General features: G+C 44.4%; 1 protein-coding gene across 1 annotated transcript in view; it reads left to right on the top strand.

Moving 5' to 3' along the window:
• The window catches only part of WLS (Wnt ligand secretion mediator), a 98,669-nt gene that overhangs the window by 52,654 nt on the left and 24,372 nt on the right, over positions 1 to 21,643 (top strand). Inside the window, exons 3-5 of the mRNA XM_008690733.2 lie at positions 12,616 to 12,740; positions 17,813 to 17,974; positions 19,226 to 19,362. Coding sequence (XP_008688955.1) covers positions 12,616 to 12,740; positions 17,813 to 17,974; positions 19,226 to 19,362 — 424 coding nt within the window. The remainder of the gene's footprint in view (positions 1 to 12,615; positions 12,741 to 17,812; positions 17,975 to 19,225; positions 19,363 to 21,643) is intronic.

A 21,643-nucleotide genomic window follows, 5' to 3' on the forward strand; every position in this document is an offset into this window, starting at 1 on the left:
AAGCTGGGTTAGGGCTGTTGGCACAAGGCTGCCTTCGGAGGCCGGGAAAATCTGACTCCCCTTTTGCTTTTCAGCTACAGACACAGCCATCGCTGCCACCACCAGCTGAGTGACTCGGAATCTAGGGGTTGCCAGTAATTGTGGGTTTAAGTCACAGAGGAAAAAGATAAGAGAAGAGCAAGGCTGGTTTTTCCACAATTAAATGTTGCCTCTCGGGCTTCTCTGACGGCAGGAATCCAAGAGGTCAGGAACCACCAGCCATATTATTTTTCTCCCTGGCTGCCTGCCTTCATTTGTATCCCCTCCTCATTCATGGGAATGAAGAAAAGGTGGGCTGGAAATAAAAAGCTTGTCCTAGCCTACTTTTTCCTTTACGAAACTTGTCTGAAACAAAGCTTTCCCGTGAAACAGACGGAATCCCTTCTGGTAGCTAGCTTTTCCTGCTGGCAGCACAAAGATATTTGGGGGGTTTGGGGGGGGGGCGGTAAGAAACCATTGTTGAAATGTGCTATTGTCCTTTTGCAGTTGGGACCGTGTTTTCTCAAGTACTGCCCTGTACTCTGGTATTTTTGCATTTGCTACGGTTTAACTCATATATTAGTCAGACTCAAGTTTTTATCCCTTGTCGCTAAGGCCATTACACGTGCCCTGAGGGCAGGGATTGTTTTATTGTTCTTTGTTTTTGCCACAATGCCTCAAGTGCTGGAGGCAGTTTGGCAGCTGGCTGTGTGTTAAGGTTTCTGCCTTCGTGGAATGTTACAACTAGAAGGACCTTAGTGGATCCCACTTTAGTAATTAAGGAAAGGATACGTGCAATGACTTACTCAAATTGTACAGCTAATAAGTGGCTTTACCTAGAATGAGAAACCGGTCTCCTAACTCCACCTAATGTGTGACATAATGGCAAACAGCTTGAGCTGGGGAACCCAAGCACCCTGGGTTCCTATTTTGCCTCTCTCCTGCACTAGCAGTATGAGCGTGGGCCTCAGTTTCCTCATGTTGCGACTGCAGCTGATCATCCGGATCCGGCTGGCGTGGATGTGTCCGGAAAGGTCTACACATCTGAAAACAGAGGCACTCACAAATAGGAGCTTTTAAAAATCATTTTTTTGATTTCTTTTAAAAATACAGTACCTTCTTTATAAGAAAACTCAACATTTCTACGATCTCTTCAATATCAGAAAAGATGGCCCGATTGCTTTTGGTGAGAATTTAGAAGAGAGGGCAGGTAATTGGCCTCTTAGGTGCAACCTAGAATGGACTAGAAGTGAAAATTGGTCCCATCCACAGGAAATAAGGGTCAGCCCTCCATGCAAAGGAGTTTGGTAGTTTGTTCAGCAGTCAGCACAGTAGGAGTGCCTACTGTGCCGGGCGAAGAGCCTAGAGATGGGGTGGTGAGGGAACAAGTCAGCAGGCCCCGCTTGCCTCAGAGGTGATAGGAACATAAAGGAGTGTAAGCAATGTGATGAGACATGGAGAGGCCAGGGGCCGAGGGCCGAGCTGCCGGGACTTCGTGTTCAGGGGCAAACTTGTGGAGGCAGAGGAGGTGCCAACGACACCTGAAAGGAAAGAGAAGTTATTTCAAAGGAGAGACTGAGGGAGATGGCAGGAGGGGAACAGCAGGAAAAGCAGCCTGTTAGTGCAGGTGCCTTTATTGAGGGAGGGTCAGTGGAGGTCTTCTGGGGCTCAACCAAGGGTGGTTTTCCATTTTGTTTCTCTCTCTCCCTCTCTCTGTCTCTCTCTTTCCAACACATTGCCTTGTCCCCCCTCTTTGTGCTGTTACGAGTCTGTCCATCTCCTGGAAGGCTGGGTGGCAGCCCAATATCATCCCATGGCTGTTTGGAGCTGGAGTCCGGGGGAGGCCCTTGCCAATGGATCAAGGGTAGGACCTGAGCTGCAAATAGAGCCCCAAATCCTGAATTCCCCACAGAAGCCTCGCGAAACAAATCCTCTGTGTGAAGAACACTGGCCTGATTCCAGCAATAACACAGCTGTTGAAACAGCTTAGTCACCAGGGCGATGGAGGCAATGCGGCGCGGGAATGCTGGGGCACAGTGCTCCAACGTGGGGCTGGCTGGCAGCAGCCCTGAGAGTCGGCGCTGCAGAGAATCTGCTTCCCGCCCACAAGCATTCCCTTGTTTCTTTGAAGCCCAGCCCTAATCCCCTCCCTCGGTAGGCCAGCGTAAGGAGAGAAACTAAAACACCGTACGACCCAGGAGAGGAGAAGAAATGGTCACTCCTTTTAGACACCTGGTTTCTCCCTCTTAATGATCCTGGTTTATTTCCCAGATAACTTTATTTTGTTCCCTGCCCCAGGCTAGGCAGTGTAATTTAGGTATAGTGGTGGGGACAGGGGAGATGCACTCATTTATCTTATCTAGAAAATATGGTGACTTTCTTAGCTTGTGGGTGTCCGGGTGATGCATATAGAAGTTAAGAGGGCGAGTCGTGGCCCTTCTGCCTGATCTTGCTTGGATTCCTTTAGCAGCTTCATCTGCCAGCGCTCTTGTCTGAAGGACTCGGGGCAGATCTGGGCAAAATACTTAGCTGATTTCGTCAGTATTTGGGGAGGACTAATAAACTGCCACAGACTGACCCCATTCCTCTTGCAGCTCTTTGAAGAACTGACCTTTGTGTTTTCTCTTTATCCTGGACTACTTCTGCGCTCCTTGTTTTGGAAGTTGTTAAGTTAAATTAGCCATCCCTTTCCTTTCCTGGTTACTGTATGAAAATGCAGCTGTCAGTCTGTGAACTCTGCCATCGTCTATTTTTAGATTCAGTGTGAATGAAGCTCTCTTCTCTAATTGCTTTCAGAGAGAAGGGGGAGGGGGGGAGAGAGAGAGAAGGCAGGTAGATTTTTGTAACCATCAAATCAGCTATTCTAAATGCTCTATGCATTGATGGCATCCTGGGGAGAAAGCAAGGAAGCCCACTGTGTGTTTTCCTCCCTTGGCTGTCAAGTTTGTTTTCTCTCCACATTTATGTTGATTATGGTCAAATGGGAAAGAGCTGTTGCTGTATTTGCTTCCCTGTGTTTTAACACTTGCCAGCTTGGATGGTTCTGATTTCTCCAGCCTTGTTAGGCAAAGATTGGTTCATTGTTGAGTCTCCAATTACTTGGAAAACTGGGAGGGTCCTTCTGGTGATAGCTTCTAGGAGAGTAAGTAATCTTAAGCATGCTGAGAACTGTGAAAGTGCAGTGGGCCTCCGTGATCTCTAGATCTCTCTACCCTACTGCCCCTACCAAATTCCAGTCTGCCTTTCACACAACTGCCAGGTCTCTGTGCTTAAACATCTCTCTAGACAAAATGCTGCAGCGTTCAAAGCAAGCCTGTTCCCTCTGTCATCACATCCTTCCTGCTCTCCAGCCTTGCCTGTTCTCTTCACGCCTTCTCCCATTCTCCGCCATATTGAATTAGTTGATTTCTCCATTTCTCTGACTACAGGACACTGTTTATGCTTCTGTGACTTTTTATGCATGCAGCTCCCTCTGCCTGCAATTCTTTCTCTTCATTACCTAATGAACTCTTACTCATCCTGTGAGTCACAGTTAAACATCACCTCTTATAGATGAGGTGATCCAAAAGATCATGTATTCTGTGCTATATTCTTTGACCCCCTAGCTGGTACTCTTGCCATCTTTGTGCTGACTATATATATGTACTCAAATGTAGTACTAACCACATCTGATTATACTTATTTGTGTTCATACCTGCCTTCCCTACTTTATTGTCAACAATTAAGGGCAAACTTGGCCTTGCATGTCTTTGTTATCCCCCACTATTGATGGAAACTAGGAGGTGCTTAAAAATATTTGGTGGAAGAAAGAAGGATTTGGACTGGATGGGCCACTAGCATCAAAGGTTTCAGAGGTATATTGATTCTGTCTTGGCAGCACCAGCTGTTTGGTTTCTTAGTTCCTCCTGGGCTTCCTTTCCAACCTGATAAAGGAAGCTTGAGTAGATTACCAAAGACATGACATGTTATATTTCAGTGAATGCTGTACAATTTTTCTTCTCTGGAATCTCTTTCAAGTAGTCTCATCTATTCTCTTATCCCTACAGACTTGGACAGGCATGATATATACCTCAAAGGCCAACCCTTTTATTGCTTTGCTTAATCCTTAAACTGAGAGAATTCTTTGATTTCTAGCCCCTGAGGTTAATCTTGTTTCCTCCTTTGCCCCCACAAGCCCTCTCAAGCAGAATATTAGTGCAACCCTGTATTATAATTTAGAGAGGGAGAAAGGAGACAGTACCTCCCTCAGGATCCCTTCCCTTAAAACTCCCCTTCAAGCCAATCCTGGGGAATAGGCACATTGTTTCTTGATGGGACCATTGAGCCAAATTTGAGGAACGTCTTCCTTCTGAGGGATGTGTATGTGTATGTGTTCATGTCTCCACATGTGTGGGGGTAGGGGAAGGGCAGCAGGCATTGGGGAAAGAATGAAGGCCACCCAAACAGAGCAAACTATAGACCACACATATGGGGTATAGAAGTGATGGAGTAACAAAAGAAATTTGAGGTTGTAGAAGTATTTGGAGAAAGAAGGATGATGTTAATTTGGCAGATACTTCACGAATATCTGTCATGTAAAGACATGGGTGATAGAGTTGTGAGTGAGACCGAAGCACTCCTGGCTTTAAGAAACCTCTCAGTCTAAGTGGAAGGTGGGTAGGGAGAGAAATAATGAGGTAGTTGTACTGTAGTAGGGTAAGTGTTACAGAACCGGATGTACCGGCCCCTCTGGGAGTAAGAGGAGGGGTACTTCATTAAGTTTTAGTGAGTGAGGGAAGGTGGGAGTGAATCTGTGGACTTCTAGAAGATGAACAGGAGTCTGGTATGAGTGGGGATACAGAGTACGGTCTACAGCCCAGAGGAAAAGGAAACTTTTGGTAATTCATCCTCTCAAAGGGGACACCTTTTAAAAATTTGGGGTGTTAGCAGGGACCTTGAGTGTAGCCAGTGTAGGTAACCTTGAGTAGCAGCCTTGAAGTAGCAGTCAGCATTTGCTGAGTGTTTTACTGTATGCCAGAGCTGTGCTGAGCAATTCCCACCTTATCTCATGTAATCCTCACAACTATAGGAGATGGGCATTACCCTTATCCTCATCTCTAGATAGAAAAGTGACTTGCCCATCATTGCACAGGCCCCAAGTGGCCAAGGTGGGCTACAATTCCGGGCTGTGTCTCTCCACAGCCTGAGCTCTCACCCATATTCCAGGGCTGGAGGCAGAGTGGTGAGCTATATTCAAGGTGACCTGCTAGATGGCAGGAATAGGGAGGAACTCCTAACATATGAACCTGGGGCCAGATATTAGCCTTTTTTTTTTTTTCCCATTTAAGGAGTTTCAACTTTTAAACATTTTAAGGAGGACCATGTAAAGGCATTGAAAGTATTTTAGAAATCATCTCCCGCTGCAGTGTGAAGAACAAACAGGAATGGGGCATTTGGTTGAGTTATTTAAGGCCTGAGATGATGGTGGCCTTGAGCAAGAGGAGTGACAGTGAGGGGAGAGAGGGGAGTGAATCTGCAAGACTTGACGAGCAGAGTTTACCTACGTTGGTGGTTTGGCTTTCTGAACCATGGAAGTAGAGGCATCCAGTGGGGAGTGAGCATGCAGATTTGAAACTCAGGAGGGAAGTCTGAACTAAGAAGGGGACTGGTGTCCCAGCAGCAGATGAGACCTCTCAGGGCAAGCATGGTGAGTGAGAAGAGAAGGGAGCTGCCATACAACCTGGTGAACACCAGTGGACGTAGTTTTTCTATATCCCATGGTACTTCAGATCCATTTGTTTACAAAACAGTTGATATCCCCAGCTACTTTTCCAAATGTACAGCCTTTAAAAGTAGTACAGTAGGGTACCATAGGGATGAGTGGATGTTTTCCGAGAAGATGTCCCTTTGCAAAGGGCCCCAGTATGAGGAACGTTTCCCCATTGCACATCTCAGTCTGCTTACTTGAACTAGGAGATGGTGCTCCACTATATAGCAAGGCATCATTTTGATGGTACTTAGAAAAATGTCTACTTACACGTGGAAAATATTTCTCCTAAATGCAAACGCTTGACGTGATGGAGGAAAAACGAGAGAGGTAATGTGAACCAAACTGTTAGGCTGGTTTGCGAAATAATTGTACTCATTCATTTTTATAACTGTGCACACCCAGGCCTGTAGGGCATCTTAAGAAAACAGCCAGGGCCAAATTTATAATTAGCTGAGTCCATTTTTGCCAGGCCTAACCATGGATGTAGGACAGGGTTGGTTTTGTTATTTCCTTAATTGAAAGCGTCAAGAAAATACAAGCCAGGTCAGAGAGTTTTTGATTGGGGTAGGAACGCTGGCATAAATAACCCCAGATTATATGTCTGCTGGAGGCTGGGAGGAGGCTCGTCTGTGCGGCCTCCTTCTGAGGTTACCCAAACAATCCTTAGTGACTGGCAGCTCCCTTATGGAATGTGGGAATGCATGTGAGTGTTTTGAAATTTCTTTAATTCTTTCCCAAGGGAAGGGCCTAGGCAAACCAAGGTTTCTCAGCTTCTGGCAGCCATAAAATAATTATTTCCTCTTAATGCAACTTGCCCTTCCCTTTCTCCCCTGCGTTTCCAGTTTATTGGTCAACCCAACCATCCAGAACCTGGATGGAAGGGAAACTAGTATTTTTAAGTACCTGTGTACCAAATGGTCCTGTCAACAGCCTTGGGAAGCAGGTCCTACTATTTCCATCTTGCATACATGGAAACTGAGACTCATTCAAGGTCACTAATCCAGAAAGTTGCAAAGATAGAATTGCAAAACAGATCTCTTCGCCCGCAAACTCTGTACAACTTGGCCGGCAAATGCCAGTTTCAAACATTCTAAGTGAGAAGCATCCTCATCACTTCCTCAACGAAGCCTCATCTTTCATTGCTTCACCCCTCTGGGGTCCATTCTTAACATTAAGCAGCTGCCCTAGATTTCTTGGGGTGCTCAGATTCTTCCTGTTTGTCTCCCCAACCATTTCTGGCTTATGCAGAGGACTTCCTGTCCTCTGGCTTTCTGCTTGTCTTTGGAAAACTGATTGGCAAATGCTTTTCTTAATGCAGGGCAGGGCAGTTTAACTGAGAAGCTTCCATGATTCCAAAGGGTATCATTGGTCGGTGCTTCCCAATATGGAAAGGCACAGATCTTTCCACCTGTAATGATACTCTGCAGTCCGAGTCTGCACCTAGAGAACCCTGGAGTGCAGATTTCCCCATGTCAGAGCACCACGTCTGTAACAGGATGGAAATAGTAGGTACGAAGAACCACAGTGCCTTTCCAACAGCTCCTTTCCCAGTATTCTTTTTTTTTTTTTTTTTAAGATTTTATTTATTTGACAGAGAGAGACAGCCAGCGAGAGAGGGAACACAAGCAGGGGTAGAGGGAGAGAAAGAAGCAGGCTCCCAGCGGAAGAGCCTGACGTGGGGCTTGATCCCAGAACTCTGGGATCACGCCCTGAGCCGAAGGCAGACGCTTAACGACTGAGCCACCCAGGCGCCCCTTTCCCAGTATTCTAAATGAATTTTCCACCCAACCGAAATGTGTCTCCAAAGCCATTTGAGAAATGTGAAGGTTGGACAGCCCACAGGATAGCAAAGCTGCTGGTTTGGGATAGGTGTGGAAAACCGTGTGTTCCAAATCTATACATGCCCTATATTGATACCTTACCACTTTACCCCATGGAACTGGTATAACCAGTGTCCTTGTTTTATAGGGAGGGTTCCCGAGGTGTCAGAGGTAGCCTTGGCCTTCCTGCCATTCTCCCAGGGAATGCAAATTGAATTCTTCACTTTCATTATCTCCGGGGGTGGTGGAGGGAGGGCAGTATTGCCCACGCAGTATCCCAGGAGTCATGAAACTGGTGTTTTATTACATTCAACATAGTCATTAAAGCTGAACTTTATTTCTGAGTCCATTGGAGGCAGAAGGGAAAATGATTCAGGTGGCTGACTTCACAGCTTTGCTGGGTTCCTCTGTCCAATGCTTTCCTTTTTCTGAGTTTTGTGTTCCAGGTCTGGATAGGGATTCATAGTGGGAAGTTCCATGTTCCCGAAACCTGGCAATTATTTGGAATTAAAAGTAGGCATAAGACTTTTCACTTTCCTAATAAAATGATAAAATCAATAACTAGTCCTTCATGCTTTCTGCAGTGTTCTAAGCAGTTTTTCATGTAGTAACTAACAGTCAGAGACTCCTAGGAGGCAAGTCCTATTCCAACAGGGTAAGAAGCCTGAGCATCCATCCCAACGAGGGGACAGGGTGCCAGGTCACGTCACGCCATGTCACGTCACGCTTCTCCAGTTTTTGAAATGGCGCTGTGTAGATTTCAGCAGCTCTTCACCTCAAAGCTCAGATGAGAGAGTTGCAGACACACTATAAGCCATACCATTCTCCCCGTGGTTTGTTTTTAAGTACACCATGAAAGAGCAAAAAGGCATAGGACTACAGTTCATGAGGCTCTAGAAGCTTGATTCTGATGTTTCTAGAGGTGGCTTTCTGAGTCTTGACCTCTCTAACTCAGGAATGATGACACCTGCCCCAGACTGTACGGGAAGTAAGTGATGTGTGAGGATTAGGCGGAACATGGGATACAGTTCATGAACAATAATGGAAAGCTTTAGGAAGAACTTCACTGGATGGTGGAATGGGAAGAAAAGAATGGTGACGTGGAGGCTGTATGAAAAGTGTCCCCTCCACAGTATGACTCAGGTCACCTGAGTCTTCATTAGCTGAACTGCACAGAGAATTTGTTTCATTTTGTTTTAGCCTAGTTTTTGTTTTTAGTGAATTAATTACTGACACTTAAAAATTGAGAGAGGTTTAAAACAACCTGCATTTCTATCTAATCTTGAAAAGAGCAGAAGGTCTGGTGAGACTGACCTGTACTGCTTCAGGATGGCTGTGGGCTGGAGCTACAAGCAGCGCCTCCAACAGAGCTTACTGCCCCATCTAGCCCCAGCCTGCCCCTGATCATGCACACGGTTGGGGCTGACCGTGACATGAACCCAGCTGGCGCTAGGTTTCCGGCTGTCACACCACGTCACGTCACGTCACGTCACGCCATGTCACGTCACGTCACGCCACGCCCCGTCACGCTTCTCCAGTCAGTTTTCTGAAATGGCGCTGTGTAGATTTCAGCAGCTCTTCACCTCAAAGCTCAGATGAGAGAACTCCAGACGCACTACAAGGCACACGCATGGCCTTGGGGAGCGCTGCGTATTTCTCCTGTAGGAAGCTGCGAGGGGTGTTGGGTTAGAGTTGAGTGGCCCGTTGCACGCAGTGTGCTTGATTCAACGTGGGGCTTGAGCCTGAGATCTAGAGTCACGTGCTCTACCTTCTGAGCCAGCCGGGCGCCCCCGTTAAGTTTCTTTTGAAAGCCGTTTTCTACCAACAAAGGTAGTAAACGGGAGTGGGATTCTGGGGTGATGCAGACCCAGGTTTAAGTTCTAGCCCTGCCATTTACTAGCCTCTTCCCCACGGGATGGGTGTGAAGCCTGAAGAAGAGGGTGTCTGCACAGAGCATACATATTCGTATTTTGTGATTAGTTTGATGGACTGTGTTCATCACAAGGTAACCAGTCTCTTCTTTGAGCAAATGTAAAAAAGATGATTGTCTCTTAAGGCAATTTCAAAATAGTTGTTTCCATCCTGTTACCAACAACAATATGACCTCAGGCGAATTACTTAATATTTGAGGACCTCAGCTCACTCACTAATCAAAAGGAAATATCCGTGCCCACTTCATAGAGTTTGTTGGGAACATTAAGTGAGGTAATTTAAATGAAAGCACGGAAGCCATAGGGGCTAAATACAGAGTAATCATACATGAAAGCAGTGTTTAAAATTTGTCTGCTTTTAATGGCATATTTTAAAACAGTTTTTCCTTTAGGGATTCCCAACAGATGGGAATAACTCAAAGTTGAGAGCAGGCCAGGAGGTGAGTCTGCCTGGCCTTCCCTCTCTCTGAGGGACCTGTTCTGAATGAGGCTCATCCCCAATCTTTGTGGGGCCCAGGACAAGAGTGCCTACAAAAGCATAGCCATCGTATGCCTGAATACTTAAAAGTGATAAATTGGGCCAACAAAAATGTTAAGCCAAGTTAGTTCTGTTATCTGATTATAACAAATTTACCTTTATAATGAACTGGAAAGCCAGGTTTGAGTTTAGGATTGTTGGACTCCTTGAAATTCTAAGTCAAAATGGGACTGACTCCACCCTTGGCTCCATCCTCTACAGAAAGGAGCTTTAAGTGCTATGTGTATGGACATCCCAACCTCCTTGTTCAAGCTCTGACTGTATCCTACTAACAGTAGCCTTTGACCGCTTCTGAGCCCAGAAGTGCATAAGTGGTTGTGTAGTTTACCTTGGGAGGCCAGATCTGGGGAAGACCCTCCCCTTCAAGGCCATGGAAAATAAGCTCAGAGCTATTTGGTTAGGGTATTCTGAGGTCGGTCCTGAGTTCTTGGAGCATATTCTAAAAGTAGGGGTAAGGGACTAGGCTCTGGGTGGGCATGTCCCTTTCACTTGAGGGTTTCTCTTCCTGTGAGGAAGGTAGCTGGAAGAGGGCCAGACAGCAGAACCCTTTAAAAGTGGATCCCAGATTAAGGGCCCTTCCTGCCAATGTCCAGGGCCAGTGCTGCTCTGAATTCTGGAGCTCCAAGAACTGATAACTTCTTATACAGCTTTTCAGGTTTGTCCTCTTGAGACCTGTGGTTCTAGAAGTGTTTTTCAACATAGCTGAAAGTCCCAGTTTCTAATGCCAGTGTTAGAAATGAAAAGGATGTCGCTTGGTGCCTAATACTAGAGCTCTGGCTGGTTCATTCTGTTGACCACTGAGGCAGTCAAGTGAGGAGAACCTGTGGTCGGCTTGGGCCCCAACCAAGAGGACATACAGACTTGAAGCATTGCTTCTGTCAAGCTGAGTGTCCACAGTTTCTTATGTGTAGACTCGTATTTTCCCTGTTTTCAGCCCTGAGTCTCTGCACTGCCTGGTGTCCTCAAGTCCAGAGTCTCCCCTCAAACTGTGCAGAGGTGGGAAGAGGTAGAAGAGCCAGAGGTCCAATGACTTTGTGTACAGTCTTTGACCCAGTTACCCTGTTATCAGCACCAGGCCTCGCTGGTGTTGCAGCAGACAGAAACACCAGGGCCTTGGATGTCTATTGGACATAATGGCTCACTTTCCCAGGATATCCCTTCTGAAGCAATTTAGGCTTTGCCCCTTGTGGCTGTCAGGAAGCCCTACCTCATGTATTTTTCATTTAAAAAAAAATGGTTGCAGTCTCTGGTCTGCTCGTGTAATTACCATTTTTTCCCCTTGTGATTTAATATCCTTTGTTTTCCTTTACGGTTTTTTTCTGTTGTATTTCAGGAGGGAGAGGAGGAAAACAGGAATGGCCAATTCACTGTGTGTGTGTGAGAATTTAAATAGTACCAATAAAGTAGCCGGGCACTGATGTTCATTGAGGGTTTAATCTAAATCCAGGTGGCCTCAAGTGCCTCCTTTCTTGCGTTCTTTCTTTCTCTTCCTGGATTTCAGACAACTTGGGGTTCACATTGTCAAACTGGCTTCAAGTCACACTGGGCCAGTGGATAGAAAGCCCTGATTTTCCAGACAGCAGTTATTATCTGTTCCCCATGTGACTTGTTACGTGCTCAGGCTCCAGAGCCTGGAATCGAGCTCCATATCCTAACCCCAGTGAGAGCTGGCTCGCCAGTCATTTTGGGAATGTGTTCTGTGCTTTTTTGCCCCATTAAGACTCTTCTGTTCTTGAACTTGCTTGGCACAGTATAAAACAGACAAAATGGATAGATGTGATTTTCATTAATCTAATCTCCTTAATGAGTTCTGTGGTGAGTTAAACCCATTTATGGTCCTTACTGATATGGAAGTACATGTGAATATTCATTTGCACAATTATGTGCTCATTATTAGATTCTTATCTGTGTATGATTCTTTAACTTTGGAAGAACCCTTCATCTTTTACATTAATTTTCCCCACAATTTGCAGAGGGGTCTTGAGTTTTTGAGAAGTAACAAATCCCATATTTGAGAGCTTCTTGGGGAGTAATTTAAAGAAGGATGCCTTGAGACTGGAGTATGTTCAGAAGACAGGTACTTAAGTCATGTCTCTGTGAGGGGTGGTTGGAAAATTACCAGAGAGGAAAGAAGACACAGGGTTTCAAGTATGTAAGGCACTTTTGTGGAAGAAGGATCTCACATTCCATGGGACTCTTACGGGCAGATGTAGGACCAGTGTTGCAAGTCTCAGGAAGATAAGTACTGACCATGAGTCACAGTCTGACCATCTAAGCTGCTTCAGAGAGAGTGAGACCCCTGTCTCTGGACGACTTTAAGTGGAAGCTCTTTGACTCCTTGGCAGAGTGGTAACGGAAGGGACCAAGCATCCAACTTCAACAGTCACCCTATGACTTTTAAGTTCCCAGATTTGGAGACTTGGATTTGGAGTTTGTTAGGAACTAATATGTTTCTTTTGTCTAATTGGTTTCCATGGCAGAGCCTATGAGAATTTTTGAGCTGTTTCCAAAATACCTTCCCAGATGCTATTTTGGAATTGTGCCTTCTTTCTCTTGCAGGAGAAAATGCAGAAGTTTCCATGGATGTTTCCCTGGCTTACCGCGATGATATGTTTGCTGAATGGACTGAAATGGCCCATGAGAGAGTGCCCCGGAAACTCAAATGTACCTTCACATCCCCCAAGGTAGGATGGTTTGATATCTAAGTTGATAGGGTTTTTATTTGGGTTCCAGGTACGTGAGAAGATTTACTGTAAAGCAATTTACTGTAAAGTAAATCTGCATAGATACAATCCTTATTCTTAGGATGCATGACCCGCAAAGGTTAGTCATCATCCTTTGTCTTAATAGAGAAAAGGGCAATGCAGAGATTTTATGTCCCTGCACAGGAAGGAAAAACGTGTTTGAGTGATGTAGTTGTTTCTCTGAAATACCTCCATAAAAATAAACTCTTGGTTCTCTGCTTAAGCGCTGAGAGTGTCTGAAGAACGTTGCTAAGTTATTTTGAGGTGTGAGAATCTGTTCCTATTGGATCAATGCTTGTATCTGCTTCTCTGTTTCTTAGGCATCTCTTTGTTGCCAGAGTTAATGTGCAGGTACAAAGACTAAAAATCGCAGTGAATACCACACACAAGAAGAGGCCCCCAGGGAGTAAGCTAATTTCTTTTGAGACCTGGGTCTTCCAACCATTTTTAAGGCTCTCCTTTCTCTGGTTTTTCCAGGAGGAGGGAGGTTACTCTCCTGCATTGGAAATAGGGAGACATTTTCTTTTTGGCAGAGGTCTTTAATTTTGTGATTCCTCATAAATGAAAATACAGACATGGACTCAGTGGCCCTCAGAGGATAGTAAGATTCGATGGTATAAGGACCAGGTCACAATTAGCCTGGCACCCTTTTCAGGGGCGAGTGTTGTCCTCGCACACACGCCTTCCCGAGATTCTGACTCCCCTACCTGTACTTACCCCCAGTTGGAAAAGTTTCTGTGAAGATGAAATGGAGCCGTAGTTACTGTTACTCATGGTTACCCACATTCCTCAAGGGTGTTGATGTGGAGCACCTTCAGCTGGGTGATCTCTGATGTCCCTTCAGGTACAGAAATGGTCTCATTTTTGTGTGTGTGAAGTATACTGAAGCACATTCTTGATTATGTCATTTCTTACTTACCACTTCAGGTCAGTTCCTTTTAAAGGTTTGGGCAGCTTTGTAGTACCTGCTCCATTGATCAGTTTAGTCCTTCTTCTCGTCTAGCGTTGGCCTTTCCGGACCTCACTTTTGCCTCTTACTGCAAGGTTGGGGTTCCCTGTGGAATGGCAGGAATGGCAAGTGAAGCTAAGTACTGTGCCCCAGCTGTCCATCCTACCCCGAAGAGGAGTAAGATGGGGAGAAGTAGGTTCATACTGTTAACATTAGGTAAAAGTGTGGGTTTGGAGCAAGACACACTTGGCTCCAATTCTAGGCTGTATCACTTACTGACTATATGACTTTTGGCAAATGTACTTAATCTGTCCAAGCTTCATTTGTGTATCTGCAAAATGGAATAATAATACCTGCCTTGGGATTCTTTATAAGGATTAGAAGAGATAATGAAGATCAGCAGGGTGACCTTATTATTTAATATCCACTCTGGGAGATGTTTGAGAATGAAAGGAGATGTTAACCAGATGGGCCACCAGGACTCTACTGGGCAAGCCATACACCCGATACATAGGACTTGTTGGGGCACCCGGTATTTATTAACTCTCCCTTCTCCAGGTTTCCGAGGGGACAGTGTGGTCTGAGGACCAACAGCACCAGCATCACCTGGGAGCTTATAGGAAATGCAGATTCCCAGGTCACACCCCCAAAACCTTCTGAATCAAAACCTCAAGGCGTAGTTCCAAGGAATCTGTGTTTTAATAAGATTTCAACTCCTTAAGTTCAATAAAGTTTAAATATTTATTTATTTTAGATTTTTAGAGAGAAAGAGAAAGGACACGCATGTGTGCATGCAAGCAGGGGGAGGGGCAGAGGGAGAGAATCTCAAGCAGATTCCCCACTGAGCACAGAGCCCAGTGCAGGCTCCATCGCATGACCCTTAGATCATGACCTGAGCTGAAATCAACAGTTGGACGCTCAACCGACTGAGCCACTGAGGAGCCCCAAGTTCAATAAATTTTAAAAATCATTGCCCTAGATCCTCCGCTGGCTGCCAGTTATAGCACCACCCCCCAAAAAAGTCATCTGGAATTGTTTGGGGGTAGGCGTTTGGGGGTAATCTGCAGGTGAAAAGGAATGGTAGAGAGAAACTGGAGGTAGCAGCAGAGGAATATGTGACGTTTTCAGATCTTTGCATGCAATGGGGGAAATTAATTAAAACCTTTCTGTCACTGCAAGTTGAATGCATCTTTCAGGGGTGAGGCTGGTTGGATATCTAAGTTAAAGGATATAAAGCCTTGGGGTATGGAATTTCATCCTCAGAAAAGGGAAAAGTCATTTCTCACCTTCTTTATACACTTGGAGGGCGTTGAGAAGCAGAGTGAGGGGGAGGTCATTAAGAAGCCTGCAACTGCTTCTTAATGATGGCTGCTTAATTATCTTTAGGATGTGTTGATCCCTTTCAAGAAAGATATTAAACCTTGAAAAGTGTAAAGGAAATGAATCATCAAATCTCTGCTTTTTGATTGCAGTGAAATTTAGTCTTGAGTCTGAAGATTAAATGAGAAATTGCTTTAAAGCTTTTTAGTCCCTGGTGGATTGTGAAGTCAGGGGAAAAAAAAAGTCAAGTTGCCACCTGCTGTAATTTGTCCTAATTAGCCAGCCTCATGCTGGAGTTGGGGGAGGGCTGAGGGGGATGGGGGAAAGGAAGGAGGGGGAGAGTGTCTTTCTTCCTAAATGCCCTAAATACTGGCAAAACCTCCGTGCATAAGGAAGAGTCCCCAACAGGATACAGTGAATTTGTCTTCAAGACAGGTAGAACAGACCGTGATCCCAGAATCTGATGTGTCTAATTTGTTGAACTTCAGTAAATTTGTCTTATGGAGTGGTAGTGTTACCCTCTCTGTAAGGACAGGGAAGTGGAGGACACCCAGAGAACCATGATGGGGAATTAGAAGGAACCCCTGAGATCTTGTTTTACTTAGGAGAAAAGTGAGGCTTAATGAGGTGGATGACCGTCCCCCTAGCAGGGGGCCAGGACAGGGCCAGAATCTAAATCTCCTGACATGGAGTCCAATGTGCCTTCCTTACCACAGCACCATGCCGGCCATTAGGCATGTCTGAGGCAACATCACTCTTTTTTCCCTGCTGTACTCAAGGATCCTCTTCCCCATCAGAGTTGGAGGCTGAACTTGGAAGACCCATGTCCCCAACCCAATACTGCTACCACTTTGGGACCTTGGGTGAGAATACACAGTCAAGTCAGTGGCATTAGATTAAGTAAGTTTTGTTCCCTTCTCTCTCAAAGTCTCAATTTGTAGAAATAAAACAGGACGCTCAATGGAAACATATCAGAAAATCTTTTTCATACTGTTACCACAGAGGGTAATCAGCTTCCTCAATGCAGCTTAATCTGAAGTCAAATTAGAGCCTCTAATGTGTTGTCAGTAGTTCCTGCAGAGCCCCAGTACGTGTCCTGATTTGGAAGTGTGAAAGAAAGGAGCAGAGGGGAGAGAAAGAATCTATATAGAAAGAATCATCCAGTCTGCAGCTGAAGTTTGGGAAAGAAGCAGGAAGTTTTCTACAGAATAATTTTTTAAATCTCATAAGCCTAATGTAGTCAACTAATAGTTCCAAAAGAGCCCCTCAAATCTCAGAAACTGAAAAACTATCATGATTGATTAATAATGTCTGCTGTGAGTGAGGAAGAGAAGAATGGGAGCATAAAATCCAGATATTAGCCTCCTCTACCTCTACTTCTGTCTTATCTCTATATAAAATTCTTTTTATTGCACTCTGAGTTCTGACTGTCCAATAAAGAACTCCCCAAGATCACAAAAGGGTCAGAGACCCTTCATACACAAGTGCAGGCTCCTTGTTATCTTCTGATTTCTTCCCTGGACTTTTTACTCTGAAGATAGAAAAAAATATAGGCTTAGGAACAGCAGATTAGGTCTTCCCTTTCACTTGATCAAGAGGTATACACCCAGAAAATACTGAAGCTGGCATATAAACCCTACATTGATGGCAGACATTCATCTCTCTTATCAGGGGCAAGTCCCAGGATGCTAGAGCTCATGCCTCTACGTGCCCATATTTACTCGCCTACCTGACCCCTTGGCAGGGACACACAGCAGAATTTAATTTTCAAAAGCGACCTTTACCCCTACTCTTTAATCTCCCACACCAATGCTCTGGGCAGTAGCTCTTCAATCCTTGGCAGGAAGTCCAAGAAGTGTTCGAGAAATTGGGCTAAATTTTGTTTAATTAAAATTTCTGTTCCCTTCTGCCATCTCACCTCTTGAGCAGTTAGGCAGAAAATCCCAAATGGGTGTCTCTAATAAACTAATCCTATTATTACTTTTTATCCCCCTATCTTCCCCTAAGTGCTCCCTGACTTCTTTTTCTATCAAATCAATAAAAGGAAGATATTTTCACCTTTTTGTAGCTTCTCCTTCAGGCCGAAACCATGAAAATAATTAGCCATCATCCACGAGTGTGATGACCATCAGCAAGGGCTTTCTCCTGAACATATCAGAAGTTGACCGGTCCACACAGCCTTCAAGGGCTCCAGGGATGTGCCGCAAATAAAAAGCCCTTGCAGTCCTGGGAGACCAGCTTAGTCTGATGTGAGGCTTAATGAGGGCTGAATAACTGAGAAAGTGTTAAGAGATAGATGAGATTTCTGTTTTTTATCTAAAATTTCTGGCACTAGGGGTGCCTGGGTGGCTCAGTCGGTTGAGAATCTACCTTCAGCTCAGGTCATGATCCTGGGGTCTTGGGATCTAGTCCTGCATCAGGCTCCCCGCTCAGCGGGGAGCCTGCTTCTCCCTCTCTCTCTGCCTGCTGCTCCCCCTGCTTGTGCTCTCACTCTCTCTGTGTCAAATAAATAAATAAAATCTTAAAAAAATAAAATTTCTAGTTCTATCTCAAATGTGGCTGGGTTTTGGGGGGGGGTAAGGAGCAGCCGGTGGACACCATGCCTCCAGTGTACTCTATCATCTGTAGCTCTAAGGTATCCCTTTAAGCATTAGCATTGGTGATATGAGGCAAAGGTAAGACAATTCAGACATAGTCTACTGGAAATAGTGATTCTCCCTCAAACCCTCTGCTCTTCTTCCAGACCCCAGAGTATGAGGGCCGTTACTATGAATGTGATGTCCTTCCTTTCATGGAAATCGGGTCCGTAGCTCATAAGTACTACCTTCTGAACATCCGGCTGCCTGTGAATGAGAAGAAGAAAATCAACGTTGGGATTGGGGAAATAAAGGATATTCAGTTGGTGGTAAGTGAATCTAATGGATCCAGGCAGCACGTGACATTAGAACACTGGCTCAGAATACTGGTTTGTGGGCATGTGTATTGGAAGGGAACTCCATCTCACTCTTGGCGACTCCGTTGCTTCACCTGAGAAATAGAAAGAACATACCCATGATGGCTGACGGCTTAAATTTACATGAGAGATTACAGAAATGGAAAGTAATGCAATTATTATGCCCGTTTAAGATTTTATTTCAATGGTCATGATTGCATAATAACACCAAGATAAAAGTTTTTGTTTTTGTTTTTTGTTTTTTTTTTTTACGTCTCACCTTGCAAGCACAAATGTTAAAGGGACCAGTGGTGTTTTAGGTTCTTTCCACTTGATTTATTTAACAGGCAAAAAAATAGAACATGGAACAAGAGGGTTTTTTTTTTTTAATCTAAAATAATCACATATGAAATACATATTTACTGTAGAAAATTAGGAAGCACAGGGACACCTGGGTGGCTCCATTGGTTGAGCATCTGCCTTTGCTCAGGTCGTGATCCCGGGGTCCTGGGATTGAGTCCTTCGTCGGGTTCCCTGCTCAGCTGGAAGCCTGCTTCTCCCTCTGCTCCTCCCCCTGCTCATGCTCTCTCTCTCTCTCTCTCTCAAATAAATGGATGGAATTAAAAAAAAAAAAGAAAATTAGGAAGCACAAGTAAACATATAGAACATAAAAATGACCTGTAGTATCTAGAGAAATAATCATTGTTGAAGTTTTGATTTATCTCCTTATAGATTTTTTTCTATGTAGTTACATATATCCTTACAAAAAAAAAAAAGATCATACTTAACTGACTTCTTTGTTCTTTGCTTTTTTTTAATTTAATAATATATTGTGAATATAATATAAATATACTTTGCAATGCTGCTTAGCCTTCCACTATATAGATTTACCTGAACACATTTTACCAATCCCAACCTTTTGAGCATCTTAAAATATCTCAAGTTTTCAATACAAAACCTTAGAGAAAAAATCCTTGATCATGTTCTTAATGATTCCTGTTGCATAGAATGCGTCCATTTTTTTGCCTTTTATTTAGATGTTTACAGTGCCTGAAGAGGGGCTAGGGAGAATGTGAAGAGAGGATATGCTATGAGTGTTAAAGCTCTTGATCTTGAAAGTTCAACAGAAAAAATCTGCTTTCACCTCTCCCCAAAATGCATTTGCTGGTAGAAAATGACACTAAGATATATTCACCTTCAAAATTATGATTGGTCTCTGTCTAGGGAATCCATCAAAATGGAGGCTTCACCAAGGTGTGGTTCGCCATGAAGACCTTCCTTACGCCCAGCATCTTCATCATTATGGTGTGGTATTGGAGGAGGATCGCTATGATGTCCCGACCCCCAGTGCTGCTAGAAAAGTAAGGCTGATTTCAGAGCACTCTTAAGGAACACTGGCATCCCAGGTCTGCCTGCCATGGTCCTGGCTTTGCTGGGGTCTAGTTCAAGTGGTCCATGTGTTACTTGGGCTGGTGATTGGACCACGAATCACCCTGGACTCTTTTCTCTCTTTCAGCTTTCACATGTAAAATATTATTAAATCCTAGGGATTAAACTTCTCTCACATTTCTGGCTCTCTATTCCATCTTTGCTCTTCATGCCCATGGTCTGAGTCAGATATTTCTCTCTGTCACAGTGAACAAACTGCCTTGCTCCTAAGCCCATCCCTCTCACCTCCAGAAGGACAGTACTCTCGTAGATACGTCCCCTTTCTGTCCCACATTACTGACTTTTCCTTTCTGGGGGATTATTCTCATTAATATACAAACACACTACTATTTCGCATGCTTGGACAAAACTCTTTTCCTACCTCCCCCTGATATCACCCCACCATTTTTCTACTTCTCTTTACAACAAACCTCCTCAAAAGCCTTGTCTGTATACCTTCTCCATGTGTTCTTTCTTGAGCCCATTCCACCCGTCATTAAAACTGCTCTTGACAGGATCACCAATGGCTTTCACACTCCAAATCCAATAGTCACTTCTCAGTTCTCACTTTTCTAGACTCATCATCAGTTTTTGATGTAACTGGTCACTTTCTTTTTCTTCACAGAGCCTCCTCCGCCCTTCTTATGGTTATTCTCCTCCTTTGCTGACCATCACTCTGTCTCCAGTGCTGTTTCCAACCATCTTTCCAACCTCTTAAACTTTGGAGCCAGTGCTAGCCTTTGGACCTCTTCTCTCCATTAGCTATGCTTATTCCTGGAGTGATGTCATCTAGTCTCGTGGTCTTAAAAATCATCTCTGCTCTGATGACTCTTAATTTATATCCTCAACCTCAGCCTCTCCCAACCCTAAACCCAAGTATTCCAGCTATTTATTTAACATCTTCACTTGCACAAAAATGTAACACATACAAAGGACAACATTCTATTTCCTCCCTTTTCAAACTTGCTCCTTTCCCAGACATCCCCATTGTAGGAAATGGCAACTCCATCCTTTCAGCTGTTCAGGGTAGAGATGTAGGAGTCATCCTTTTTTCATACCCCTCATCCAACCTACCCCATAATCTAACTCCCCATCATTTCTCATTTCTTACCTGGATTATTGAAAATAGCCTCTCAACTGTTCTTCTTGCTACCACTATTTTCCTTCCTACAGTCTATTCTCACAGCAGCCAGTGTTCCCCTTCAAGGGTAAATCAAATCTTGTCACTCCTCTGCTCAGAGCTCTGTATCGGCTTTTCATTTCCTTTGTCCTGGCCTATAAAGCCCTTGATGACCTGGACCCTTGCCACTTCTGATTTCATCTCCTCTCCTCTCTATCATCTTGATGATGCTCAGACATGCCTCATATGCTCCCACCTCAGGGCCTTTGCACTTGCTCTTCTCTTTATCTGAAATGCTCTTTCCTAGATATCTCTGTGGCTCAATTCCTCATTTCCCTCAGGCCCAGCCATAATGTCTCTTATCTTAGAGCCTCTCTCCATTCTCTTACCTTGCTTTATTTTTCTTCATTATATTCTCTACTTATTTGTTATCTTTCCTCCCAGACCCCTCCTCTTGCCCCTTCTGAATGCAAGCATCATTAGAGCAAGATCCTTGCCTACTTTGTTTACTACTATATCCCCAGCATCTAGAGCAGTGACTGGCACATAGTAGGAATTCAATAAATATGAATTTGTTGAATGAATGAATAATGTCACTCCATTGTTTAAACTTTTTTATTGGATCTTCAGTCCTTTCAGGATAAGTTCTCTAATGGGGTAGGCAAGTTTCTTCATGAGCTCAGGCTTTTTTACTTCTCTGGTGTCATTTCCTCCATGTGCAGATCCCCAAATGATTCAGGCTGTTCCAAGTTTCTGTGCCTCCATCCAGGCTTTTCCCTCTGCTTGCAATGCCCTTCCACCTCCCCAGTCATGACTCACAACTCCTCTCAATTTCTGTCTCTGTCAAGGTTAGAAGTCCCTGGGGAAGCCTGTGCACACTTCTGTCATATCTCTTGTCACATTTTATTTGACTCAGCCACCAAATCTATCTCCATGAGTAGAAGAGTACTACCTCGCTTGGTTATCTATGGCCCTAACAAAATGCCCGGCGTGTGATCCGTGCTTAATTAACACTTGTATTTCATAGGTATGATTGAAAGTATGAATAAATCAGTGACAATACGAATGATATTTGATAGGTCAGTGGCAATTAA

This window comes from Ursus maritimus, unplaced genomic scaffold, assembly GCF_017311325.1.
Source record: "Ursus maritimus isolate PB19 unplaced genomic scaffold, ASM1731132v1 scaffold_12, whole genome shotgun sequence".
NCBI classification, from domain to species: Eukaryota; Metazoa; Chordata; class Mammalia; order Carnivora; family Ursidae; genus Ursus; species Ursus maritimus.